Source organism: Parus major, chromosome 1A (assembly GCF_001522545.3).
Source record: "Parus major isolate Abel chromosome 1A, Parus_major1.1, whole genome shotgun sequence".
NCBI lineage: Eukaryota > Metazoa > Chordata > Aves > Passeriformes > Paridae > Parus > Parus major.
In genome coordinates, this window is record NC_031773.1 from 11,847,041 (window position 1) to 11,859,355 (window position 12,315).

Consider the following 12,315-nt stretch of genomic DNA (forward strand, 5'->3'; position numbering starts at 1 on the left):
TTGAATGAAATCCTTACCTTACTGGAATCAGGAATATTCTCAGTGGTATGAGGTATAGCAAAAACACTGATCAGATCACAAACTTTCACATAAGTTTTTTTACGACATGCATTTTATAAAAAATTAGGAAGCAGTTGAAAATTCACATTAAAATTCAATTATTCTCTGGCTTTTCCCCATACCACTTTTTGGTCACCCAGGGGGGAAAAAAAGCGGATTTATATAAGACCTGAAAAAAACATCACTACTGAATAAATGTACTTGCAAAATTGGATCAAAATTGGCCCCAACACTTCAATTAGCACTCTGGTTTTGGCTGTGTAAAAGTATTTCTAAAGGCATTTTCTAGTTTAAAAACTCCAGGGGCCCCTTCATGAGCACTGGCACATGGAAAATGCTCCTCTGTGTCTCCAGTGCAATCATCACCCCGACCTCATCTGCAAAGCCTTACGGGTTGCTTGTAGAATTAAACACTCACCTGCACCCACTATTCAGAGCTCACAAATATTCACTATTCACTATTCAATACTCACTATTCAGAGCTCACAAATACAAGCAATGTTACATGTGCCACACCTCTAAGGAGGTTCATTCTCTTTTTCATCCTTCACCACACAAATGCTAGCAGGAGCTACAGGTATATTTAAAAGGTAAAAGGTTTGAAGTGTTTTCATGTCATCTTCATAATGCTACAAAGATATTTGAAATAAATTGTGGACTAACTCAGAGTTTTTCAACAGATTAGGGAAAAATTGGATTTTGATGTCCAAGAGCTGCTGCTGCTGCCATGGCTGGAGTTAGACAAACCTGACAAGTCCAAGAGTAATTGCACAAAAGGATGAAGGTGTTCAGGGTGACTGGATGAAGCTAGACTAGAACTAGGCCACTTTATGTATTTCCTGTGTAGACTCCCTCTCCAGTTAACTTGTTCCTCCAACCTTGGGGCATTGGTGTCTGCCTTATCCAATTACGTTTGGGGAATTTTCTTCCTCAGCAGTTAAAATACTTGGGGACATTTCCTTGCCAGGCAAGCACAGGTAATTACTGCCTATGCTGTGATAATGAATATATGTTGTATTAATAAAGCTAAAACCCTTTCCACAAGGCATATATGACAGTCAGTCATTTGCAGAAATGGTCAACTTTTGGCCATGAAGACAATTAAGTAGTAATTAACCATCATGACCCAGAGACTTTCAAAGTTTTATCATCATTATGGTTTCCTTGCATACCATTTGTAGGTGGAAGTATCTTAAAACTCAAATGTAAACTTTCTTGACCAATGTCAGTTTGGCATCAACTGACTATTTAATTGACTGTTAACAAATTCTTCCAGATATGACTGCTATACAGATATTTTATCTTCCTGTTAATTGGTAATTATACATTGGCAGAAAAATCACTGTTTCTTTCCAATTATTCCAGAACTCAGTGACTATTTAAACTTTGCTAATTAGCAGCGGAGGGCTGTTACATCTTCTGGGCAAATTGTATTTGATAATCCCTATTAAAATATACATGGCAGTAGTTGACTTGTAACAAAGAAGAAAAAAAAAAGAAAAAAAAGTGGCAGTTCAAAGGGTATTAGATACAGCACAAGGCAAACGGGGGCCTATTAAAATTTCCCCAACTGTTCTAATGAGAATGCCGAGGGTCATTTCTTCCTAGTTTACCATCTGTTTGGTTTCTGGCAAATATCTCTGGTGTGAAGGGAGGGTCCTGGAGCCCATTTGGCTTGTCACAAAGTAAACCAGGGATCTGCAGCAATTTCAGTAAGTTACAAAACTGCACTTCAAGATCAGTAGCATGTACATGGCTGAAAACTTTTTTAAAGAGTTGTCATTTACCGACTATTCCTTACTTTTTAGAGCTGTGAGCAAGCACAGAGAGGCAGACTGAGCAGAAAAGATCTATTTTATAGGCTCACCTAATAAGAAAATGCAACAGTTGGTCTTTTACCATCTCACAATGTTAGTGGGGGATATTTTCCCTTATATGTCAAAATCTGAAAGCAAAACATTGTCCCAGAAACATCAGTGTTTGAGCATAAACTGCTGCTCCAAACCAAGCCTCTGACAGCTGAAAACCACAAACCCCATCCAGGATCAGGGGGAGCCTTGGATGTCTCCAATGCACGACCCAGACCCAGGCACTGACAGAGTTGGGTGCATTGTCTGTGGTACCCCCTTGGAGATGATATGCGGGTGTCCTTCTGCCCCCCAGGCCCCTCTTTGCTGCTTCCTCTGGAGAGGAAACCAGCATCAGACAGCATCACCTACAGCAACTCTGCCCTAAGCCCGCTCAGAGTCAAAAGGGATACTGGAAACCACTCTTTTCCTTTTCCCCAGTTCCCAACCCATACAGAACCAGATCAAAATGATCCTCTCTCTATAAAATGAAAGGGGGTTTTGGTTAGCTATGCATTCACACATGTAACCAAAATACCCAGTGAAGGATTATGTGAGGGCTGCTTTAATCCTGTCAAAATGCAATGGAATAGTAAGAAGCAAAGAGTAAAAGATAATTTAAGTGGCATTACATTATATCTGGTGATTGCTCTTTCCAGGATTTCCTCTAGGAAATGTATTATTCACTCACCATATTTCAAAGAATATTTGTAACTATTCAGTTTTTTATATCCCAGAGAGTCAGTGTATTACTTAAAATAGGTATGATCATCTTCATGGTATAGAAACAAAGAATTGCAATGGAAAAAAGACCGCAATATTATCTTTTATCTTCTATTTTTTGCTTTCTAGAAGATGCAAGTTTAGGCACTAAAATGTTTCTAGGTAATATCACCCTCCTAGTTTCTTATAAAGTAGCCCACACAGTTAAACAAAACTTAAATTTCACAAGGAGTTTATAACCTCACAGTAGAATTATCTGTTTTGAAAGATTGCAAATTACAAGTTGTGTAAACCTACACAGAATATAAACAAAAAATTTCTGTTATCCAATTAGGCATATGGCAATACTTTCCAGTGTAATCAGCTTGGATTCCACTGCCTCTACTACAATAGAACCTATGGACTTCCAAGAGGATCTTTGCAATTTAGGTTGGAAGGTTAATGCATATATAAATGTTATCATGAAATTACTTGTTAATTCCACATTTACTAAAGGTACACATCAGTGTAGTCATTATGATTTTGCATAAAATTGGGTTTTGGGGGTTCTTAGCTAGGGAGGCTCATGTTTCCCACTGTAGTTTGTAAGAAACTAATTACACCAACCTTAAATATAATTTGTCACGTATTTATCATTGCAAAGCTACCAGGGAGCCAGGAAGCCTTGGGAAGAACCATGGAGATGCAGTGTGAGTGGCAGGTCAAAGGCAAGCTTTGATGTGCACAGCCCAGCACATCTCTCTGCTCAGCCAGCCTGTCACCAGGATCATCCTGTGTAATGAGACAGATTTGGGTCCTCAGCTCACGGCGCTCCTTATCGCTGCTGAGGGATTAGGCTGTAATCTTCTCCTGTAATTGTAGAAATGATAGCGTGCTCCCTGCTCCCTGCTTTCCAGAGCACACAGCTTTGGAGGAGCCATGTGGTATTTTCACGCTCCTGCCAAGCTACACAGTGGTTCCCCTCTCACCCACCAAACCATTTATCCTTACTCTTGTTTGCAAGCAGTCATTCCCATCAGACCCAACACCACTTTTGTAGCTTTCTAATATTTTTTTTAGTAGTCCTACCTCCCACTTTCTTCTTTTATAAATTGACTAAACCAAGCAGTGAAAGCCCCTAAATTACTGTATGGGAGATTAGTCTCGGTGGGCTGATAAACCCCAGAGCACAGCCACATGACCCAAGCAGTCAAAAAAAGGCCAAACACCAACAAGAAGCCTCAGAGACAAAAGCAGAAGAAAGAAAAAGCACTGATGGATAAAGAGATCCCACAGAATTCCAAAATGTGTCTCCAGAGACAGACAGGGTGGGAATAAACTGAGGGCTACCAGGTGGCATGTGAAAGGAGGAGACAAAGTGGGATTGCCTATCAGCCATCAATGCTGAAAGAGGTGGGAACATTTCCCTGTACAGACCACGCTGATCAGGAAAGGAGAGTGGAAATGACACTGAAGAGATGCAACTGAGAGTATCTGTTGTATCAGGGGGGTCTAATGAAGAAACACTCTCCTTAAAAGCTACTTTTAAAGGTAATTTCTTTGCTAAAGGATCCTCCCAGCTTGGTTTAGTGAAGTTTCAACACATTTACGTTTGCTCCCAGTTCTAATTCTAGCTTTACAATTTTAGTTTTACCTTAATCTGAGCACAGAAAATGGTTCGGCCTGGGACAAAACTGCTATTAACTTTTATACCCCAAAACTCACACATTTCTCCCCAAGAAATGAAGGTTTCCCAAACAAAAATTTCAACTAGCTTCATGTCAGTGTAATCCCACAGATGAAATCAGGAGCTATTTCTTTGCCTACACTGTATGTACTGAAGAAGAAAGAAAACGTAACCCTAAGAATCAAAATATTTCATTATTTTTTCTTCAAAGCTCCTTGACATGGTTAACTGTTATAAGTGACAATGATCGTGTCTTCATCACATAACTTCCTAAACTGGTAAAAGATAATTGCAGTCACAACACAGTAGCTCATAGCACAGAAGAGACATATGTGTATGTTAGAGAGACTTCAAATTGTTGAGCAGTCTGGGAGATTATGATAATCTAGTGTGACCTCCTGTGTAAGACAGACAAGAGCATTTCAATGGTAATATTACAAGGGAGAAAAAATATTCTTCCCTGCACCATAAGCAACCACTATCAACCCAGTTTCAGAATATTACTATCTTCAGGTTTTAAAGGCCCAGCTTTGCCCCCCTCTGCTCACATCTAATCTATGATAAACCACATAAATCTTTGAATTGAGGTCTCTGAACCTGACTAGTCCTCATCATTAAAAAAACATAATAATTTCCAGCAACCTGAACTTGGATATCACAATCACTTGCCTCAAAGGAGAAACTGCTTCTTTGCTGATTGGAAATGATGACACAACAGATGGATCTGGGGTTTCTGGAGAAAGTGCTTTATGTTTTCTTCAGAAAGCAAACAATGTCACTCCCACCTACTATTTCAATAAACAACATATTAAATACTGTGGAGACTGCTCTATTTTTCTATTGAAAATGGTAGATTTTAAAATATAGTTACTTTTTAAAACTACTAAATAATTTTTAAGCTTATCATTTACATGCTAAATGCTTTTTGGAAGAAGCCAGCTTTTTCATCTCTCACTGCAAAGTAGAGACAGGAAAAGTTTGTGTAGTTCTTAGTCCTGGGAGCCATCAGTACATCATAGATTGAGCATTCATATAGAATTGCATTTGAAAGCCATTGCCATTTTTCCTTCACTGTTTATTTTTTACTGTGACTTCAAAGACACTGCACAAGAGCATAATCTGTTATGAAACATTCAGAATGTTTTTTTTTCCTTCTCCAATATATATATACAAGCTTCGGAAATAGCAAAAAAATCCAGCAAATTGAGACTTTTTTAAAAATATTTTTAAATTAACACTGTGTTACAACTGACCCTACAGTTTATCCACAGAAAGCTAAAAAGAAAAAAAAATCAGAGATGGCAGCACTTTTTCTCTAACGCAGATGGAGGCATGCTCAAGATAGAGCATCAGATCTCCTCAGGCATGATATTTGAGAATTTGTATTGATGAGCAAAACAAAGTAGCTCCAACTCTACATGACTGTTTTTGCATCACTTCAGCTTTTGCATTTTTCCAGCCTGTAGGCCTGGAGTTTCTTTTGCATACAGAACACTCATGCCACCAGTTTAATTGTTGGTTATCTTACAGTGACAGAATGGCCAAAGTAACACATCAAGAGCTAGAGAATGACCTTTGGCAAGTTAAAAAAGGCCACGTTGTTTTCGTCTGTCATACATCACGTTACTTTAATATCTGTCTCAATAAACCATCAACTGGAACAGACTTAGTCCACAAACATAGATTCACATTTAGAGAAAAATATAGACATTCTTTGAAAATGCACAGAGGTATTTAGGTTCTTAAAATTTTACTTAATTGTCATTCTTAAATACTTAGTTGCAATTAAACATGACCTGTATACTTTGGCCAGTGAGTTTGCCATGATCTCCCAATGATGTGATACAAACATTTATTTTACAGCAAGGTAAAGCTTGCCAGTGACCTGACCATCCCAGAAATTTTACATTGCTAATTTCTTTCTGTCTTGCCTACTCCTGTAATCAGTACAGTGGGAAAGGAGAAACAGCAGTACAAATTCTTCCAGAAAAGAGAATCTTTCAGTGCCTTTTGCACAAGGTATGAAATACTTGTGCCAGCCATGATCTTCCCTTTGAAAGTCTGACTAACTAATAACTGTGGTGTTATTCAGAGATGCAAAGCCCTTCTCAAATTACCCCTCAGTACAGTTTTAAATAATGTGCTCTTTACCTTATATTCTTTCATTTACAAGCAAATGTATGCCTACTGACTGACACTCAAATGCCCAGACCACTCATGCTCTACATGCTTTATAACAAAAACAAGTACCATGAGAGGTTATTATGAAGAAAATACTGAATTCTGGCCCAAGCAGACAAATTAGCATTTAAACATGCTACTGCAATTGCAGTGCAGTTGGTGTCCCATACGACTGCTATCTGTTTTTGTACCTTCACCACAGATTCCTTGGTAGGGTCACTGAGTTCCTCCAACTCAAGGAATGCAATTCTTACTATTATTTGTAAGGATATAAAAAATGCTACCAAATAACGAACTGCAGAGGGTATAGCTGTCAATTACTTGCACAAATTTAGAAAGGATTATTTTTAAAATGTTTGTCCTTAGCACAGCTGCTACTGCTGAGGGCTACAGAAGAACCTGAAATACATGATAATTTTGCAAAGCCTATCTTATCCCTTTTACTACAATTCTGCTTTTTAGACATGGTAAGTAACTGGTTGCATAAAATGCCTTGACCAGCATTCTGGTTTTAAGGAAGATGCTATTTATTAACTGAATGGAAAAGTAGGTTGACATAAGCTTAAAGAAAACAGGTTTTCAGCCCAAGAAACACAGAGGCTTTGGACTAAATGCTTCACTTTATAGAAAATGTCACACAATTTAGAAATGGCTGTTTAAAACAATTTATCTGCTGAGGCTTTTCTTTCTTAAAATGTATATGATTCAGCATTTAATACCAGGGCTGAGCAAAGTTGAAGGTGGTACAAGAAGCAGTAAAAGCTGCTTAAAAGCCACCACTGCCTTATGTCATTGACTCCCACTGACTTCCATCTATTACTCATTACTCAAAGTTAACCTGTTCCAGTAATTGTGTTGCCACCGACATCCTCTGTACAACCAAGTACTCGTTACCCTGGGCTGCAGAAGGTAAATTACATTGGACTTACCAAATCCAAAAGCACTGGAACCACCAACACTCTGGGAAGCCTGAACACTGGTAGATGTGTAGAGCCCAGTTACCAGTAAGCCATCAAAGAAGGTACTCGTTGAAATAGTCACTGAAATGAGAGAGATAAAATATGTGTAAATATTATGGTTAAGATCTTGTACATGCTCTGTGAGCAGGCTCTTGCTCTTGAATGACATCCCATCATACAGTCCAGTGAATTCATCTGAATTCCCCCAATATTTAGGCTACTTTTATTTTCAGTTGGTGCTTGGGTAGTTGCCTTTGCCAGAAGGATAAACTATGGTATATTCATGAAATGCACAATGAGTTGCTGGAAATAACACACTGGAATAGATGTCTTGTAAGCAATTGTCCATACATTAAACTGTAGTGAAAGCAATGAAATTACCAGGATTGCTGTACTGCTCTTTCCAGATCTAAACAGAGTGCCAAGGTACAGTTACCATGCTTAGTACAGTGTGATACATTAGAGTTACATGGCAATCTGAGACATTACAAATTGTGTGTATTTAAATAGCTCAGGAATGCACTTTTAAGAGATTCTTAAGTAATAGCAGAAAACATCCAAATAGCAACTACAAGTAACATTGGAATCCATACATTCATTAGAATTGACAATTGTTGCAATATTTATTCAATTTTTGTGTGCATTAATTTTCATATTTTTTACTTTGGTATGTTTGCCAAGGTAACCCACAAGGGAAGCCAGTTGATATGACCTTTTTGGATTTCAGCAAAGCTTTTGATACTGTCTTTCAGGATGTCCAGTACATGGCAGGATAAACACATCACTGACTCACAGGTCAGGCACAAAGGGTTAAAGTGAATGGGGTGACATCAGAGTGGGGACCTGTCACTAGTGGGGTTCCACAGGACTCCATCCTGTGCTCTTCCACATCTTCATGAACTCTTTGGGCACAGGACTGGAAGGGATACTGAGTCCAGAGACGATACCAAACAGGGAGGAGCTCTTGACTCTTTCTAAGGAAGAGAGGCCCCGCACAGAGACCTCGACAAATCAGAGGGCTGGGCAGCCACCAACCATATGAAGCTTAATTAAACAAATAAAAAAACTCTGCTGAAGAAGAGTCTGATGACTTGTAGCCTCATACACTGAAGATGCATCCAGACCTCACACAGTTACCACACTCATTCTGCTTCATGCTTCAATCCTTCTTATTTCTTTAATGTGGGAACAATTCTTGTCAGGGGTTTCTGATAAACTCTGATAAACTTCCTAAATCACCTTCTACTTCCCTACATTTCCCTCTTTTGCTGGGGACATCATGAGCCAGGCCAGGAAATTGAAGTAAGGTACTCCGAGGTGACTGCTAGGACATTCATTGGTGATACACTTTCAAAAGAGAAACTGGTGGTTTTCTTCAGTCCTAATAGTCAGTGTTTCCTCTGTGGTACACATTTGGCTTAAAATTAGTGTTTAATATTTAAAAATACATTAAAATGTTGTCAGTAGCTTAATTTACTTTGAGCAGAGGAACAGTATTTACCATGTTTCATTTATTATCCAACTCTTCATATTTAATTATTTTCTTTTTTTTTTGATTATTTAATACTACACTGAATAAATCCTGAATCCAACTTTTCTGCTCCCATGACTCCAAATTTCAGTGTTTTGCAATAGACACTTCCCTGGATTCAGATGCAGGTTCAGAGCCATATGTTCAGTTTTTAAGAACAGGCTACTTCTGATAGATGTTAAAAGAACAGCAAAAGACTCTAGATTTTATTTTTTTTTTTTTAAATAAAAGATGTATTAGGGAGAGTAAAATAAAATCAAACAAGCAAACAATGATTTTTTTTCTGCATTTGATGATGAACTGGTGAATAATACATGACCTTTTCTTCCTGTTATGCCTTTAAACCAACAAAGAAGAAAAACATATGTTGAAAAGTATGCCTATGTGTTATTTTTGAAGACTTGGCAAAAGAGTCAGTGAAAAGCACTGATAGAAGGGCACTGGGCCAGTACTTTTCTGCCATTTTGTTTCCCTGTGGGGAAGCATCTTATTCTTTACTGGATAGGATATAATGCAAAAGCCTACTGTGAACAGGTGACCAGTTTCTCTGTGGGAAAGAAGTGATATTTCACAATGCCTGTATTTGACTTTGGACATATTTGTGTGATTGTCAACCCTCATTTTACATAAGCATCTAATAGGTCAATTTTTATTGTTGAAAAATTTCCAACACAGTATGGCTCCCTCATTAAGCCTCTGGGAAACTGCACAAGGCCTCTGGCACATTTTTTAAAAACAGAGGACTAGGCTGTTATTACACACGTGTCATACATTTCAGAATAATTCCATAGTTCTTCAAGAGAAAAAAAAAAATAATCACGACATTCTCAGTGATGATTTTTTTTCCCTACCCACTGGTGAAATACATCAAATTCTCATGAAATGAAAGAAAACACACACTATGCCAAGTGATAATGACCAAGAACAGGAAAGCCGTGCTAATGCACAGCCCAGCAATAGGACTGTGATTTTATATAGGGGCTAGGGCTTGTTACTGTGGGGTCCTAAATTCCGCTTCCAAAAGCACAAGAAGTTTCCCTCCATCAGGCTTTGTTTGTGCCTTCACAGTGGCTCATGCCATGTTGTAGTTGATGGCAAATACCTGGCACTACAGAAGCAAGGACCAAAGCCATGACCCAGTGGGACTTTGGAAAACACCTGGAAGGACACAGGGCAGCCAGGGCTGGGCAGGCAAGGGGGGCTCTGGAACTGTCCCCACAACACCCAAGGGACAGCACAGCAGCAGGTGTCATCTACCAGCCTGAGCAGCCCTGCTCCATCCTCCACAGGACCCTTCTTTGGGAGCAGAATTTGGTGAGTGAAGCAGTGAGGAGGCCTTCCTGGGGCCCCTGCCAGCCCACAGAAGCAGCCCCCCGTGCCAGCCCTCCCGTCTGCTGCCCAGGACAGGCAGGGATCCCCGGCTCTGCCCGTCTCACCCTCAGCCAGCCATGGGAGCACATAACCCAAGGTGCAGATGTAGGCAGGAAGCCCTCAATTGCTCTGAAATAGTCCAGTAGGAGGGACTGAGAACATCTTCCCAAGAAATGCATGAGGGCTGCATTTTGGAACAACCTACTGATCAGACAATATCACATTGCAAATTTTAGAGGCAAAGGTGGTAACTACTTTAAGAGCTGCTCAACACTTCTATTTTCAGTTCCTGAGATATTTGCCAATTTTTACCCCCTTGGACTATTTGGAGTGGTTTGTTTTTCATGGTGTCTCCCTCAGACTGATTTAATTATTCAAGGAAGAAGGAATTTCAGTCAAAACATTTCATTTCTGAGATGAAGTTAGAGGAGAATATGTTGCCCTGGATGAAAAATTCCACTGTCCTTTGCTTTCATCAACTCTTCTGCTCTGAAGTGTGAGAGTGTTCCTCCAAGTTTGGACAAATTATATTATATATATATATATATATATATATATATATATACACACACACATAAAAAAAAAAGAAAATCAGAGTTCACATATGCTCAACAGAGACATTTTCATTTTTAGTATCTAAATATTTCTGCAGACTCTGTCCTCACTTAGTACTCTTAGAGCACTCTGACTAATAAAAGCTTGCTGAAAAAAGTTCCATGAAAAATATTTCAGTTCAGCTTTGTTGGAGCAGAAGTGCTTTGTGGAGATATCATTTTTTGATGACGTTTTGAACTGAAAAGTTTCTCGGTGTTTTAAAGTAGGAAGTCATATCTGCTGGTTGGAGAGAAAGGGGAAAGAGAGTGAACTTTATCAAAAGTCTAAGCCTTCTTTGAGAATACATCAATTCATCAAAATCCCACTTCTCAAAACACTGAGATGTGAAATGTCACAAAAACAAAGTTACTCCAAAAGTTTGACCAATACCATCACCAAAATCTTAAACATGGGAGACAGAAGAGTAGACCTGAGGGAAAAAGTGAACTAGGACGGAAGAGGTGGTGACTGGAACCAGTACAGAGAATAGGGAAATTTTTGGAGAAAAGAATGGCATGTGATGGAGAAAGTAGCCAAGAGAAGGTGATGAAAAGCAAATGGGACCTGCACCTGTAGCCTGGAAACCCGAGAAAGGTTCAGTATGAAGAATTCACACAACAGCTGGGAAGTGAGACCAGGTGTAAAATCCAAGAGCAAAGTGTGAGTCAGCTTCACATGCTGGTCATCAGCCACAAAAGCAGTCCACTGTCTACTCTTAGTCCATCTTTTAAAAGTGAACAGTGTTTGCATGATGGGTATGAAATATTCCTGTCCACAAAACACATGGATAGGAATACATGGGTGAGTGAATAACTCCAGTTTCTTTTGTAAAAGCCTTGGAAATGGTTCCATGAAAAACAAATCATATTGGGGCTGGGAAACACCATGGAGGGATCCTCTGGGCTGTTTTGCCCTACCTTTCTTTCTGTACAATGACTGTGGTCACAAAATGTGTTTCTGAGAATCACGAGGCCCTCAGTTCAATTTGCTACCAAAAATCCCAGGGAGCTGCTGACTGCAGCTCCTGCACACTCAGCACATACCTGCTGCTGTGCTCGGTTGCTAACAAGGCTGGTTTGGCAGGCACACAGGCTGGCCTCATCCTGCCGAGGCCACCATCTCTGGGAAGCTTTGGTGTTCTTTCCTTGGGAAGGGAGGGGATGCAGCAGCCTTTTCTGGAGAAGCCTTTCATTTTGCACAACAAGTTTCTGTGAGAGCCCTGGCACTGGCGCTTCCCGTGGGACAAGGAACAGCAGAGCCTCTGGCAATGCCAGGAGCTGACATGTCTCGAGGAGGAAGCAGGTCAGGAAGAGGGAAGCTGGCAAAGATGCTGCTGAAAATGTACCACAGGTGGAGGTAGCGGCATAACAGGAAAGACAAAAT

At 39.6% G+C, this 12,315-nt stretch overlaps 1 protein-coding gene across 2 annotated transcripts in view; it reads right to left on the bottom strand.

Moving 5' to 3' along the window:
* Nucleotides 1-12,315, bottom strand: part of RELN (reelin) — a 271,266-nt gene that overhangs the window by 221,333 nt on the left and 37,618 nt on the right. For both annotated transcript variants that reach the window (XM_015628416.3, XM_015628417.3), the window contains exon 2: nt 7,407-7,517. In XM_015628416.3, the coding sequence (XP_015483902.1) occupies nt 7,407-7,517 (111 nt within the window). The remainder of the gene's footprint in view (nt 1-7,406; nt 7,518-12,315) is intronic.